Below are 16,671 nucleotides of genomic sequence, written 5' to 3' on the forward strand. Positions count from 1 at the left end.
AATCCAATTTGAATCCTATGATTTCCTTTTCTTGCCCCACTGCTGATGCAAGAATTTCTATTACAATGTTGAAAATGGGGAGACAGTAGACATCCTTAACTTGTATATGATCTCAGTGGGGATGCTTTTAGTTTTTTATCATTAAGGATAATATTTGCTGTGAACTTGTTACAGATAGCCTATCATTTTTTTTTGGGTCACACCCAGCGATGCACAGGGGTTATTCCTGGCTCTGTGCTCAGTAATTACCCCTGGCGGTGCTCAGGGGACCATATGGGATGCTGGGAATTGAACCCGGGTCAGCCACGTGCAAGGCAAACACCCTACCTGCTGTGCTACTGTTCCAGCCCCAAGCTTTAACTTATCTCCACCCCTATTTTGTTGAGGATTTTTATCAGAAGTGGATGTTGGATCTTGTCAAAAGTATTCTCTGCATCAATTAATATGGTCATATGATATTTGTCTTTCCTTTAATTGATGCAGTGTATTATGTTAATTGATTTGTATACACTGAACTATCCTTGTACTCCTGGGATAATTCCAGCTGATTGGGGTTTATGATTTATTATTTTTTTATATTCTTCCATTCGCTCTCAACAGAACGACCATCTCTGAATGCAACAGTTATGTGCACCTAGGTCGAGATGTCAACATGAGGAATGACCTGGCATCTGAGTTGTGCAGGAGGAAGAGAGCGGCTTGGAACACCTTCAAGAGCGTCGAAGAAATAGCTAAGAGGACGAAGAATCTCCAGCTCTGGGCACATCTCTTTGATTCCACTGTTCTTCCTGCATTAACATATGCCTCAGAGACCTGGGCCCTAGGGAAACAGGATGAGAATGCTGTTCAGGTCTCCAAAAGAGGAATCAAAAGAGCTATGCTTGGAGCATCACATTTCACTCAAATGAGAGAAAGAATCCGGAGTTCTGACCTCTGTCGAAGGTAAAGAATCAGGTAAAGAATCTCATTTGCCAAGGCATCGAAAATCAGATGGGCTGGACACGTAAAGAGATTTGGAGAAGACCCCTGGACTAGAGCCATTACCGACTGGATTCCACAGGACGTCAAAAGACTGCGTGGCTGCCTACCTACAAGATGGTCAGACTTCTTCGTCAAGACTCTCAATGATCGGTTTGAGGCTCTTTGTGTTCCTAGAACGAGCAGACGCCATTGGGCTACACTAGCATGCGACAAGGACAAATGGTGACATTACTGGCGCCCACTCGAGCAAATCAATGATTAACAGGAAGTCAAGTGATCAAGTGATCAAGTGATATTCTACTGGATTTGGATTTGCTACGATTTTGTTGAGGAGTTTTGGCACTGATTTTCATCAAGTCTGAACTTTGGTTTTTTTTTTTTTTTTTCGAGAAATATCTTTGTTTTGGGTTTCAATATAATGTTAACTTTGTAGAATGTGTTAGGAAAAATTCTTGTTTCTTTGGTATTTTGGAAGAGCTTAAGGATCAATGGCTGTAATTCTTCCCTGAATGTTTGAAAGAATTCACCAGTAATCCCAACTGGAACAAGACTTTTTTGGGGAGAGTCTTGATTACAGTTTCAATTTCCTTGCTTGTGATCTGAGTTATTCATTGTAAGCTCTCATGATGTCTTAGATTTCTGACAGTTCTGTTATATTTTCTCCCTTTCCATGTCTGATCCCAGTTGAGTAGTTTTTCCCTTTTTCTTCTTGAGTCTAGCCAAAAGTTTGTCAATCTTACTTCTTCTTTCAAAGAATCAGTTTTTTGTTTCATTACTTTTTTTTGGTATTGCTTTCTTTGTTTTTATGTCATTGATTTCTGATACAAATATTTAAAATTATTTTCTTCCTTCTGCTGGTCTCTGGATTCATTTGCTGTTGGTCTCCAGATGTTTGAGATGTGCATTTAGGTTGTTGATTTTATCTTTTTGTTCTTCCCAAATGTAGACTTGCTATTGCTAAGGGTTTTCCTCTAAGTTGGCTTTTGATGTTCCATAAGTTTTGATAACTTTTTTCATTAATCTGAAGGAATTTTTTTTTATGTCCTCCTTGATTCCTCTTTGGTCCAGCTGTAATTCAGTAGCATATTGTTCAGACTCCAGGTGTTAAGAAATTCTCCTCATCTTCTTTTCATGATTAATTCCTATTTCTGTGATATTATAGTCTGATAGAATAATTGGTATGATTTTTCTGTTTGTGAATTTATGTAGTTTTTCTTATGCCCTAACATACGATTTATCCTGGAGAATGTTCTATGTGCACTAGAAAATAATGTGCATTTTCCTTTTAGAGGATGTAAGGCCTTTTATATACCAACTACTTGCAGCTCTTGTAGCTGTTCATTTAATGCTCTTATGCTTTTACTTTCTGTTTCATTAATCTGTACAAGGGTGACTATGGATGTTGAAGTCCCCCACTACAATTGTGTTTCTATCCATGTTTCTTTAGATTCGTGTAGAAAAGCCTTATAAATTTTATTGATCCTACATTTGATGTGTGTCTGTTAATTAAAGTTAATATTTCTTGAGCTGGGCTGGAGCGATAACACAGCGGGTAGGGCAGTTGCCTTGCACAAGGCCAATGAGTTTGATTCCTCCGTCCTTCTTGGAGAGCCGGGCAAGCTACTGAGAGTATCTTGCCTGCATGGCAAAGCCTCACAAGCTACCCATTACATATTCAATATGCCAAACACAGTAACAAGTCTCACAATGTTACTGGGCCCATTCGAGCAAATCGATGAACAATGGGCGGACAGTGACAGTGACTTCTTGAGCTATTGTTCCCTTAACCAATAAGAAGTATTATCTCTCATTACTTTCCTTGGAATAAACGCTGTTTGGCTGATATAAGTATGGCTATCCCAACTTTTTTGTTTTCCTATTGTCTTATATGATTGTTTTCCATCCTTTCACTCTAACTCTGCTTTTCCTGTGATTTTTAGATATGTTTTCCGTAAACAACAAATTGATGGATTTTGTTTCCTGATCCATTCCACCACTATGGGTCTTTTAATAGGAGAGTTCAGTCTACTGACATTCAGACATTCAGATTATTGATATAAAGGGCTATGCTGTCATTTTGCTTTGTGGGGTTGTCATTTCTACATTTGGGCTTATATAGTATTTCATTCAGGGTCAGCTTAGTTATGGTAAACGCTGTTAGTTCTTGTTTGTCTGAGAATATTTTTATCCTTTCTTCCTGTTTAAATCTAAATGGGAAGTAAGTGGACTTCCCTTTGCAAGGTATTGAACTTTGAGATTGAAAGGCTTTTCAGTGAATGGTTTCAATACGTTTTTCTACTCTTTTCTCTCTTGTACTATTACATATGAGAGATCTGTTGTAATTGTTATGTTGTTCCCCCTTATACTTAAGGTTTTTCTTCTCTTTATTGTCTTTAAGAAGTCTGTCTTTCTCTTTGGACTTTGCGTTTTTGATTACTACATGTTTTGGCATTGTTCTGTTTGGGTCTATTTTGCTTTGTGCTCATTGACCTCTTGAATCTGTACAAAGGCCTCCCTCAAGAGAGTGAGAATGTTCTCAGCTTCCTTCCCACCATTTGTTCTTCCCCTGTCTGATATTCCTATAATTCAGAGATTGTTCCCCTTGCTGTTAATAATTTACATTCTCTTTTGTTCTAGTGCTCTCTTTTCTTTTTTTCTAGTTCCCTATAAATGCTGGCTTGTGTTTTATATTTTGACTTCAAGTTCATCTATCACTTAATCACTTAACTTCCCGTTAGTCGTCGATTTGCTCGAGCGGGCGCCAGTAACGTCTCCATTTGTCCCTGTCGCGTGCTAGTGTAGCCCAATGGCATCTCTTCGCTCCGGGAACATGGAGGGCCTCAAACCGATCGTTCATGATCTTGACAAAGAAGTCTGACCATCTGGTAGGTGGGCGGCCATGCGGTCTTTTGACATCCCGTGGAATCCAATCAGTAACAGCTCTAGTCCAACGGTCGTCTTTAAATCTCATTACGTGACCAGCCCATCTGATTTTCGACACCTTGGCATATGAGACAGCGTCCCTGATCCTTGATTGTCGATGGATGTCAGAACTCCGGATTCGTTCTCTCATTTGAGTGAAACGTGATATTCCAAGCATAGCTCTTTCTATTCTTCTTTGGGAGACCTGAATGGCGTTCTCATCTTGTTTGCGTAGGGCCCAGGTCTCTGAGGCATATGTTAATGCAGGAAGAACAGTGGAATCAAAGAGATGTGCCCGGAGCCGGAGGTTCTTCGTCCTCTTAGCTATTTCTTCGACGTTCTTGAAGGCGTTCCAAGCCGCTCTCTTCCTCCTGCGCAGCTCGGGTGCCAGGTCATTTGTCATGTTGACCTCTCGACCTAGGTACACATAGCTGTTGCATTCGGAGATGGTCGTTCCATTGAGAGCGAATGGGGCGTCAGGAACAAGGCTGTTTCTCATAAACATTGTCTTCGTAAGATTCAGCTGTAGTCCGTCCTTTCCACACTCACGGTCAAAGTCGGCCAGCATTTGTGCCGCTTGGCTGATGTTTGGTGTTATTAAAACAATGTCATCAGCAAAGCGGAGGTGGTGTAATTGCCGACCATCTATCTTCACTCCCATTCCTTCCCATTCCAGTCGTCGCATGATGTTCTCGAGGGTGGCACTGAAGAGTTTCGGTGAAATGGTATCACCCTGCCGCACCCCTCTCTTGACATCAACGATCACTTCTTTGTAGAATGGTGAGATCCTGGTAGTGAATCCGCAATACAGCTCACGGAGGATCCTGATGTATTGGGCTTGAATGCCCTGATTGGCTAGGGCTTCAATGACCGCTTCCGTCTCAACAGAATCAAAGGCCTTCTTTAAATCAATGAACGTTAAGCAGAGCGGCATCTTGAACTCCCGAGAAACCTCAATGAGCTTGGTTACCGTGTGGATATGGTCGATGGTGCTGAATCCTTTGCGGAACCCTGCTTGCTCGCATGGTTGTCCTTCATCTAGTGTTCTGCCAATCCTATTCAGGATGACTCGAGTGAACAGCTTGTAGATGACAGACAATAGGCAGATCGGGCGATAGTTGCCAATGTCATGGATGTCTCCCTTCTTGAACAGTAGTACGGTCCTGCTGGTTTTCCATTGGGACGGAACCTTGCATTCAGACAGGTAGCGAGTGAAGAGCCGAGCCAGTGTATTGATGAGTACTGACGGCAGGTTCTTCAGGTGTTCAGGTCTGACCTTGTCTGGGCCGGGTGCTGTTTGCTTCTTTACCAACGAAATGGCGTGTCGGATTTCGGAAGGGAGAACGTTAGGAACGACATACCCATCCTGTGGAATTTGGTATGTCGGCAAGTGGACATGGCTATTGAAGAGATTTGAGTAGAAGTCATGGATAATCTTCTCCATTGCCGTTCTGGAGGATGTGATGGATCCATCAGGACGTCGGAGGGCAGTCATCTTGGTCTTATAGTTGGCGAAGGACAGGCGGGTGTTACGAATACTTTTCCCGGCTTCTGCCGCATCTACCAGTACTTCTGCTCTTCTCTCTTTGAGGTCTTCCTTGATCGCATCTCTGCACTGCTTTGCAAGCTCGGACATTAGCTTGCGGTTGCCTGAGGCATGCGCCAAACCACGCTGGCGAATTAGCTCAAGAGTTTTCGAAGATAGGCGACTTTTTGTGGCTATCTCTCTCTTGGCGTTCCTCGCACATTCATGGAGGTGCTGAACCAGTCGATCGTATTCCTCGTCAATGTTGTCAACAATGGCATCTTCCCATGTTGCCGCAATAGTACCAAAGAGTTCCCAGTTGATGGTCATTCTGGGAGTTCTCTTTTTGAACTTTGCAGCCCTTTCTCCCCGCTCTGTGAAGTAGAATTTTGCACGAAGGAGACGGTGGTCCGATCCCGTTCGAAATTTTGGGACAACAGCGACATCAGTCAGGCAAAACCGTCGATTGAATATGATGTGGTCTATTTCATTGTGGAATCGTCCACCGGGAGACTCCCATGTCCATCGTTTAGATTCTGCCTTCTGGAACTGTGAGTTACCATGAATGGTCTTGGTTGACATGAATGAACTCAGACAGTCTCTCACCCTGTTCGTTCCATTCTAGGCCATGGGTCCCGATGTGAAGTTCTTCAGCTGATCTTCTCGGTCCTATCTTGGCATTAAAATCACCCACAATGATCTTGTAGAAGGTGTGGTCCTCTTTATAGAACTTCTCTAGCTCCATGTAGAACTTCTCGATTTCTCTTTCATCATAATGAGATGTTGGTGCGTAGACAACGAAGATAGAAACTGCAGGCAGTGAGCCACATCTATTCAAATGTAAACGTCCGATTCGGGTTGTTCGGCATTCGAATGAATCAATGCTCTTGGCCAAGTTTGTGTTGACAAGGACACCGACGCCTCCAACACCTCTTTTATCGCATGTTCCAAGGAACAATTCTTCTCCAGTGTCGAAAACGGCATGGTGAGATTCGTGCCTTCTTGTCTCGGTCAGACCAATGATGTCGTACTTGATCATTCGCGCTTGTACCATCAGGTCCTTGATGGATGCATCTGATGCTAGCGTACGTGCATTGAAAGTACAGACGATCATTTTTGTCTTCCTTCGTTGTGGCAGCCTAGGTCGGCCTTGAGATTTTGTCGGCCTCTCCTTTCTCATCCTTCTCAGTGCTGCCATGTCGGTGAAGCCTTCAGGGTCAGGTGAATGAGACCAGTTGTAGTTACTGGTTTTGGCATATCGAATACACAGCGGACACTACTTCCACTACCCAGCCGTCGCCACACCCCAGGACGCTTTCCGGACCCGCGCGGCAGCTCCGGCCGAGACCCACGCACAACTGAAGACCCACAGAACAAGATAAGCGGAACTCTCTGAGACCTTGGACTCCAGGCTCGGCGGACCCAGGGACAGAGCTTCTCTGCTTGCTCCCACCACCACAGGTGACAAAGGGATTCTAATCAGGAGCCCCACCCTACCCTGCCCTGCCCTGTCTGCTTCCATCAACCACCCAGGGATCGAATTGTGCACAGGAGACCCACCCTACCCAGATAAATACCCCACTGGCAGACTTCCACTCTCGACACTACTTCCACTACCCAGCCGTCGCCACACTCCAGGACGCTTTCCGGACCCGCACGGCCGCTTGCGACACATCATAGGACACTAAATACCCATCTTCTGGAATTGTTGTACCATATTTGATAGGGTTCAAATATGGTAACACCTACAAGGGTGATTAGAGGTCACCCCAAAAGCCTCTATACCTCTCGGAAAGACTGGCAAGCTACCGAGAGTATTCCGCCCGCACGGAAGAGCCTGGCAAGCTATCCGCTGTGTATTCGATAAGTTCATCTATATGGTTCTTTATCTGTGCAAATTCTGCTACTATAACTTGCTATCTTTTTTAGTTTTCTTAGTTCATCATAATACGGAGTATGTCATCCTCTGTATCAGATTTTGCTTTTTGGGTCACACCCGGTGATGCTCAGGGGTTCCTCCTGGCTATGCACTCAGGAATTACTCCTGGCAATGCTCAGGGGACCATGTGGGATGCTGGGAATCGAACCCAGGTTGGTCATGTGCAAGGCAAACGCCCGACCCGCTGTGCTAATGCTCCAGCCCCTCTGTATCAGTTTTTTGAGGTGGTTGAGTTTCTCATCTTGTGTATGCTCCATTTCACTGGCCAGTGCTTGCTTAAATTCTTTTTTCTTTTTCTTTTTTACTTTTTGGGTCACATCTGGCAAAGTTCAGGAGGTTATTCCTGGCTCTACACTTAGGAACTACTCCTGGCAGTGTATGGGGAACCATATGGGATGTCGGGGATTGAACCCAGCTCAGCCACATGCAAAGCAAATGCCCTATAGAATGTGCTATCACCCAAACCCTTGCTTAATTTCTAATGTCAATGTACTGAGTGTTGATCTTAGGTTCTCATTGACCAGGGTCAAGGCTTTTAATGGGATTGAGAATTTGCCTGGGTTTCTATCTCTCTCTGACACTAGTTGAGTTCCTTAGTTTCCCCATTGTTCTTGAATTTTATTTGGGCTAATGTTGGAACTTGGGATTCCCAGTTACTTATGAAATGATCTGTTCAACTGTTTATACAAGAGGTTACTGATAATACCTCTGTTGTGTAGATTGGGATGCTTTACATGTAGTGTCTTAGACTATAGCAAGGTGGCTTTGAATTAGTTACTCTGTTTAGTTGACTAAGATATATGACCGTAGAAGGTCAGTGAAGTAAGTATTGCATCCAATGGCTTCAATATAAAGTGTGTTCAATCATAATCTTGTGTGGATGCTAATGTGTCCATGCAGTTCTGAATTCAGAGAATTAGAGCTTATGTCAGATGGGGCTACTCCCTGATATTGAAGCTGGGATCTGCGAAAAGGGAGCCCTTATTGTCCAGGGTCCTAGGCTTTCTATCTGGAGCCTGGCTATGGTGAGAGGGAATGGGTAGGTGGAGCCCCCATGCCCAGAGGCACACACCTCGATTCAAAGAATTAGATCCGAAGTGATTTGGCACAAGTGAGGTCTCCCTTCTTCACTTGACATCCCGTTACTCATCGATTTGCTCAAGCAAGTGCCAGCAATGTCTCCATTCATCCCTGTTGCATGTTAGTGTAGCCCAATGGTGTCTGCTTGTTCTAGGAACACGAAGAGCCTCAAACCGATCGTTGAGAGTCTTGATGAAGAAGTCTGACCATCTCGTAGGTGGGCGGCCATGTGGTCTTTTAATGTCCTGTGGAATCCAGTCAGTAATGGTTCTAGTCCAGCGCTCGTCTCCAAATCTCATTATTGTGTAGAGCCGATCTGATTTTCGACACCTTAGCAAATGAGACAGCATCCCTGTTGACAGAGGTCAGAACTCATGATTCTTTCTCTCATTTGAGTGAAACATGATACTCCAAGCATAGCTCTTTCGATTCCTCTTTGGGAGACCTGAATAGCATTCTCACCCTGTTTTCATAGGGCCCAGGTCTCTGAGGTGTATGTTAATGCAGGAAGAACAGTGGAATTGAAGAGATGTGCCCAGAGCCAGAGATTCTTCATACTCTTAGCTATTTCTTCGATGCTCCTGAAGGCGTTCCAAGCTGTTCTCTTCCTCCTGCGCAACTCAGGTGCCAGGTCATTCATCATGTTGACTTCTCGACCTAGGTACACATAACTGTTGCATTTGGAGATGGTCATTCCGTTGAGAGTGAGTGGAACGTCAGGATCGTGACTGTTTCTCATAAACATTGTCTTTGTGAGATTCAGCTGTAATCTGACCTTTCCACACTCATGGTCAAAGTCGGCCAGCATTTGTGCTGCTTCGCTTATGTTTGGTGTTATTAGAATGATTTCATGATGTCATCAGCAAAGCGGAGGTGGTGTAGTTGCCGACCATCTATCTTCACTCCCATTCCTTCCCATTCCAGTCATCACATGATGTTCTTGAGGGTGGCACTGAAGAGTTTCGGTGAAAAGGTATCACCCTGTTGAACCCCTCTCTTGACATCGATGATCACTTCTTTGTAGAATGGTGAGATCCTGGTAGTGAATTCATAATACAGCTCATGGAGGATCCTGATGTATTGAGTTTGAATGCCCTGATTGGCTAGGGCTTTGATGACCGCTTTCATCTCAACAGAATCAAAGGCCTTCTTTAAATCAATGAATGTTAGACAAAGCAGCATCTTGAACTCCCGAGAAACCTCAAAGAGGTTGATTATCGTGTGGATATGGTCGATCATGCTGAATCCTTTTCGGAACCTGGCTTGCTTGCATGGTTGTCCTTCATCTGTCTTCATCTCATGATCCCGAATTAGAGGCTTTCTGTCCTCAGCCTCACCATGGTAAGATGGAGCCACAAATGTCTTACTTTTAAATCTGCATGATGAAAACCATTTTCTTTTTTGGAGGGGGTAAGGGGATTAGGAAAATCTACTTACAAAAGATAGCATTTTATTAGGGTGATTTCTTGAAAAATTCAATTAGGTTTCCTTACCAAAGTTCCTAAGATACCTGGCATTTTGTATCTTTTTTTTTTTTAAATTAGTGAAACACCATGAGGTACAGTTGTAGACTTACAAATTTTTGTGCTTGGATTTCAATTATACAACGATCAAATACCCATCCCTCCACCAGTGCCCATTTTATCTTGAGTTTTCCACTACCCAAACAAGATATTTAATTAGCATTTGCTAAGAAGGTACAATTGTCAGACAACATTGTGAGAGAATCTAGGAGGCTCTGCCTCCATGTGAGCTTCAAGAGATGAATTTATATACCCTCTGCTTGTCCCAAAGATTCAAGGATTGTGATTCCATCAGTAAACCAGTTTATTGATTGGGAAAGTCTGGAGTGATCATATATGCTTTGATCCTCCTGTGAAATATTTCAGAGTGAGAAAATGTCAGTATTTTGTTTGCTGGGCTACCTTACTTAGTCTCTGTAGATCTGAGTTTCAGAAAAACTTAGAAGACATACAAGTTTTTCTTCCATCATATTGTAATATGATGTCTGATATATTGTTAGCTGTATATAGCTAGTTATATAGCTGGTTACCTGTTTTTATAGTTCAAGTGATTTTTGTCTAATTTACTTTTCCAGGAGAAAATCAGAATTCAAGAAGGCCAAAGGCCAAATAAATCTTTAATTATTGTCAAAGCTGAGAACTTATATATTTTACAAATTAGAATATAAAATAATTCATCTATTAAGATAATGTTATTAAAATGTTCAGACAAAATTTATCAAGGTCCCAATTAATGGATTTATAAACTATTGTTGTGCTAAACAAAATATTATAGGGGAAGAAAAAGACAGTTTTTGTTCATTTATTTCAAAGTACCATCAACTTTCATTTATATAAACATACATGTTTCACTTATTTTCATTTAACCTATATCCTTGTTTGATCTATATCCTTGTGGAAGAATTGTAATCCTGATCTCTATGTCCTGAAAATCAGATTTTAGTTTTAAACATTTAAAAAGTAAAAGCATAGTACATGTGCATAATCATTAGCAATATTCTGACAACTAAAAAAATTAGACAGATAAAATATTATATATAGTTTTGATGGTAGATTATAAAAGAATGGAAATGTTTATTTTAAGTAAAAATTACAGTATTCACATATATATAAGTATTATATATAACCTACCTGCTTTTTTGATACATTTGTTCTAATTTCTCAACTAATGTACAGCACTCTTCCTTTAACTTTTTCAAAGTTGTGTTCTGGGAAATCATCAATGAAAATTGTTCACTTTCTAGAAAAAACAAGAACAGCATGCCAAATATAAGATATTTAGGGTTATAGTTTTGCAATGATATGTAGAGTGGCAAAAGCACTAAGATGATTACACATTTTCAATTTAGCACCAGGATCACTTTCAATGTCCTAAGTGAAATCTATCAGACACTGTCATTCAAGATGTTTATTTTCCTATGGTGATGTTTATTTTCCTATCAATTATATATCAAAAACATTTTTGGTCATACTACTTGGTGTAATGATTTAATGAGTTGATAAATTATCAAAAACCTCACTACAAGTAATTTAATACTATAATTTTATTTTAACAAATTTACTATAAACAGGGTGTCAAAATGATCACAACCCAGATAATTTCAAAGTCAAATAAGTAACTTTCTTTTAAATTATAATTCATATTTTTAAATATTTTTCATATTTAACATCATGTTGCATATACTTCTCTAATCATGAAAATTAAATACAACGTTTACCTTAAAATATTTTAATTTGATTGTCAACAATATGTGCTCTAATGAAGATTGATGGTCAAGAAAAATGAAGAGTGAGATACTTTGGTGCAAAATAAAAAGGAACTGTTCTTAAGGTGGTTCTTAAGAAAAAAATTAAGCAATATCTTCCTGGAAGAGACAGGATTAATCAAACTTCTGTTTTAATAGTACAATCAGCTTGGGAATATGTGATGTGGAATTATAATTACTAATTCTGTCTTGGTTTGACTAACGCTGTTCGTCAACATACAACTCAAAGGTGAATGAAGCTACATGATACTCTTACTGAACAAATCACTATTTTCAAAATGCCTATTTTCAAAGTGCTTTCAAATTAAAGGTAGAGAGTTACCTTTACCTTTACCAAAATGGTACCAATGTGATGAAAGATGTCCATTTTCAGTCAAGCTGTAAGCTGTAGTTAAACTCTTGTATTAGTGAATTTTAACAACAATGTGAGAATTTGAAGAGTTCAAAGGTTTACTAGATTTACTTGGGGGAGTTCATGAAATCATATTTATGCTAAAAATGTTTGAATCTGCAAAGATTAGATAAAGGAACATATCAATTTGGAACTTGAATTACATCCAGTTGTGAGAGTGAATTAAGAACTGGTGAATGGCTAAAGCTTTCCTCCAGTTTGGATGCTGAAACTAACTCATTCATTAGGCTTTTAGAGTAGCTATAATGTGTGTAGTGTGGGAACTGTACAATGCTATTTAAGAGACTCTAATGTACTGTAAGCTCTGAGTATATCCTGCAGAGTTTCTTTGTTGTGTTCTCTCTTAGCTTTTTGTTTTTGAAAACGGGTGAATAAATTCATGAGAAATGGTGTAAGAGGTATGAGAGCAGCACTCTGAAATAAACAAATGAGTCAGTACTTTATATTTTCTCTTTTAAAATTTAATATGTGGAGTCTCTGATGTAGTCAGCATCTCTCCCATTGGTCAGCCAAAGGTTACAGATGTTCCTGATGTCATTTCACAGTAAGGCGTGGGCATGGCTTGTGCGTGAGTGCCAGGCTCTAATCTTTCCCTACCACCTACCAGTTTTGTCATGCTGGGCCTCCATTTGCTGTATCTTCTGTGTCAGCTCCTGCTCTCTTTGCTGGGCCTGAAGGTCTTGGGCCTTTGCTTCACTGCTGAACCTCTGCCTAATGCTATCTTTTTCCAGTCTACAAAGTAGAGAGGAGACAGACAGAAATTTAATTTATAGTCATTTCAGCCCGAATGCCAATAATTTCCCCTCCAGACAAACAGTCATGTATACTAAATAGTAAAGCCTAAAAAGAAAATCTTTTAGAGGTTTATAATAGGGATTATAACAGGAATTGAACCCGGGTTGACACATGCAAAACAACTGCCCTACTCACTGTACTATAGCTCCGACCCTGGTATTTTGTAATTTTTTAATTTTTAAATAAACAACTTTACTTAATCCTTGTACTGTCATTCTGTTGCATTCCAAATGGTTATCATTTCCTAAAGTTTTTGAGTTGCAAAATACCATAAATAAATACACCAAAATTTTCTTGAAAATTATCTTTGTAGAATGTTCTAACTCCAAACCAGACTCTTCACAGGGGCGACTTGGTGTGGGGTAGATTGAGTTTCCCTCCCCGCCCAAATTCCAAAGAACTGACATTCTATATATTGTGGAAATTTTCACCATGAGGCAGTGAAAAATTGAGCAATACACAACAAGTAGTGAGAGAACTCAGTTTTATTATATTGGCAGAGTCAGCAGAGCTCATGCTCCAAAGACTGGGTCCCAAACAAAGGTGAGAGCTGTTTGAAAGAATATCCTACGAGGGGTAGGGATTAGCAGTAAACTGGCTGCAAAGCACAGAAACAGAAATTCTCAAGTGTAATCTGCAAGGCCAGGGCATGCCTAACTCAAGACATGAGCACATTTGGAGTACATGCCTGAGTTATAAGGGCACATAACAAGATTTTGATCATCTCAAGTACATCCTAAATGTGTTCTATGGTTATTTCATGTCTCCCAGACTCAGCTGACCTTGGTAGCTTCTGCTCTCCAGTGTTAGTCTGTTTGAGATGTGGGCAGAAGTCTATTTCCCTCTTCACATGCAATGTTAATTCATGTCATGGATCCAAAGGACATGAAGTATACAACTTTTAAAATTAAAACAAAAACGTGACAACTAAATAATGATATTTTGTAATTTTTATTAGTTTTCACTTTTGGTCCACACCTGGTGATGCTCTGGGGTTATTCCTGGTTCTGCATTCAAGAATTATTCTTGGCAATGCTTATAATAGGGATTGAACCCAGGCTGACACATGCAAAACAAGCGCCCTACTCACTGTACTATAGTTCCGACCCTAGTATTTTGTAATTTTTTTGTTTGTTTGTTTTTGCTTTTTTTTTCGGTCACACCTGGCGATGCACAGGGGTTACTCCTGGCTCTGCACTCAGGAATCACTCCTGTCGGTGTTCAGGGGACCATATGGGATGTTGGGAATCAAACCCGGGTTGGCCGAGGGCAAGGCAAACGCCCTACCCGCTGTGCTATTGCTCCAGCCCCAGTATTTTGTAATTTTTAAATAAACACCTTTACTTAATCCTTGTACTGCCATTCTGTTGTATTCCAAATGGTTATCATTTCCTAAAGTTTTTGAGTTACAGAACAGCATAAATCAATACACCAAAATTTTCTTTGTAGAATGTCCTGACCCTGAGCCAGGGGCAACTCGGAGGGGGATGGACTGCATTTTCCTCCCCATCCCAGCAGAACCCTGGCAGCCAAAAACCTCCAGAACCCAACCACAGCCATGCTCAAGCTCACTCTCCACAGGCTCGGAGAGCTTCACCTATGAGGGAACCTGCAAAAAAAACCAGATACAAGTGTGTACATTAAGGGATCACTTGCAGCCCACTTCTAGATGTTTCTAGACACATACTCCTCCTGTATGAGATCATCTACAAATGCAAGCTGTTCTTCTTGCTAGAGGAAATCAAGGATAAATCACTTGAAAACACACCATGATCACCATTCTCATAGAGACAATGACAGAATCTTCAAATGGGAGGCATTAACTGGCAACCAAAGAAAAATGGAATTTCACTGAGGGGGTGAGTGGCAAGAACTGGAAGAATCACGAGTAAAAGTAGACAAGAGGGTGACAGTGAAGGAAATCTTTGAAACCTCACTAACTGTGAGATTTCATCATTCAGTTATTCTCTCTCTGTAACCATAAACTTAATCTGCAACCTTCCATTTCCGCCTCCTTTGGGGTTACATCTTTGGTCTAATTCTAATAAATCACTGATATGGCTCCATCTGGCATAAGTGAACAGGAAAAAAAATTATCTTTGTAACGTCCGTTGCTTTTTCTCTCAAATTTAAAATGGAATCTCAAAAATAATGTAGAGGCAAGTAAACATACTGTACTACTACATACATAGTTTGTTAAGTATTTTCATATGGTAGGCCATGTAATGTGAATGTAAATATGAACATTATAATGTATAAATTCCCTAGCACTTCATAAAATTCCTTTTGAGTTACATTAAAAGAAACTGCAGAAAGAGATGCTCCCACAATCAAAGACAATTAAGGACAAAGTTATCCACTGTGATTGACCATGGATCCAACTTAATGGGGTGACCCATCCCTTCAAGTACAAAACCAATCACCATGGCTGCTAGAGAAAAAGAGTTTTTCTAAACAAACAGAACATGAAATATGCAAAGGACGCATTCTGTAGTAGCACTGACACTATGCATACATGCATGTTAAGTTGATGATGGACAATAGGCAGATCGGGCAATAGCTGCCAATGTCATGGATGTCTCCCTTCTTTTACAACAGAACGGTACTGTTTGTTTTCCATTGGGATGGAACCTTGCATTCAGAGAGGTAGTGTGTGAAGAGCAGAGTCAGTGTATTGACGAGTACTGGCGGCAGATTCTTCGGGTGTTCGGGTCTGACCTTGTCTACATACCCTTTAATTGGCAATTGATATGAGGTTTCCTTTCAATCAAATAAGCTTTTTTTTTTTTGAACTCTTGATTCTCCTTGTAGGCATTTCTCATTCATGCTGCTTTAATTTACTAATTAAGATATTTACTGCTTCACCAAATGGATGCCATAGAGCATTATTTATTATTTATAGTACAATTGGTCTATGTACTGCTGTGGACTTCAATTCACTGACTTCTAAATATAAATCAACATAAGGAAAGTCTGTATTGAAATCGAATAATGAATGCAGTAATGTTAGGGAGCAGGATGAAGTGCTGCTAGGGCCCTTTGGTGTTAAGTACCAACTTAATGGTGATGAGGGCTTCAGGACCATCTTCCGTGTACAGGGCTACTGTGTATATTCATAGGCCATATGGTACTGGGGATCAGCTGAATCCTTGTACTAAATCCCTGGCTCCAATGACAATTTTATTGTCACACCCAGTGGTGCTAACTGCTGGCTTAATGCTGACTCTGATACTAAGATCACTCTTGGTGGAGCTAAGGGAACCATTTGGGTTGTCAGGTATCAAACCCTGGTTAGCCTTGTGCAGGCAAGCACCCTACTTGCTATACTATCAGTCTGGACCCCAGTGATATTTTAAATCAGAGTTAGCCATATTTTACAAATTGGAGCAATGGTGTTAAATAAGAATTTATTGGCTGTTATTAAAATAACAATGCAAAATTTATTCTTAGAGCTAAGAACTAGTAGCAGCTATAGCTATTGAATAGTTAGACTATTACTAAATGGACAATGTTATTAAATGCTATTTAATGGAAAGCAAATTGTGAAATACTTACAATAGTATATTACAACCAATAGTAGCAACAAATAGAAAAAAAACTACTGTTTAATTCAATATATAAATGAATTTCAAAAGAAACATGCTTTATGTTTTGGGTTTGAATTCACACTCAGTTATGCTCAGTGCTTACTCATGGCTCTGGTAGATTCAGTAAACCATATGGGGTGC

General features: G+C 40.5%; 1 protein-coding gene across 1 annotated transcript in view; it reads right to left on the bottom strand.

Moving 5' to 3' along the window:
* Positions 1–16,671, bottom strand: part of SDCCAG8 (SHH signaling and ciliogenesis regulator SDCCAG8) — a 125,873-nt gene that overhangs the window by 16,318 nt on the left and 92,884 nt on the right. Inside the window, exons 10-11 of the mRNA XM_056135676.1 lie at positions 12,753–12,880; positions 11,102–11,210 (exon numbers count right to left, since the gene is read on the bottom strand). Of these exons, the coding sequence (XP_055991651.1) occupies positions 11,102–11,210; positions 12,753–12,880 (237 nt within the window). The remainder of the gene's footprint in view (positions 1–11,101; positions 11,211–12,752; positions 12,881–16,671) is intronic.

The sequence above is a fragment of the Sorex fumeus genome, unplaced genomic scaffold (assembly GCF_029834395.1).
Source record: "Sorex fumeus unplaced genomic scaffold, SorFum_2.1 ptg000007l, whole genome shotgun sequence".
Classification (NCBI taxonomy): Eukaryota; Metazoa; Chordata; class Mammalia; order Eulipotyphla; family Soricidae; genus Sorex; species Sorex fumeus.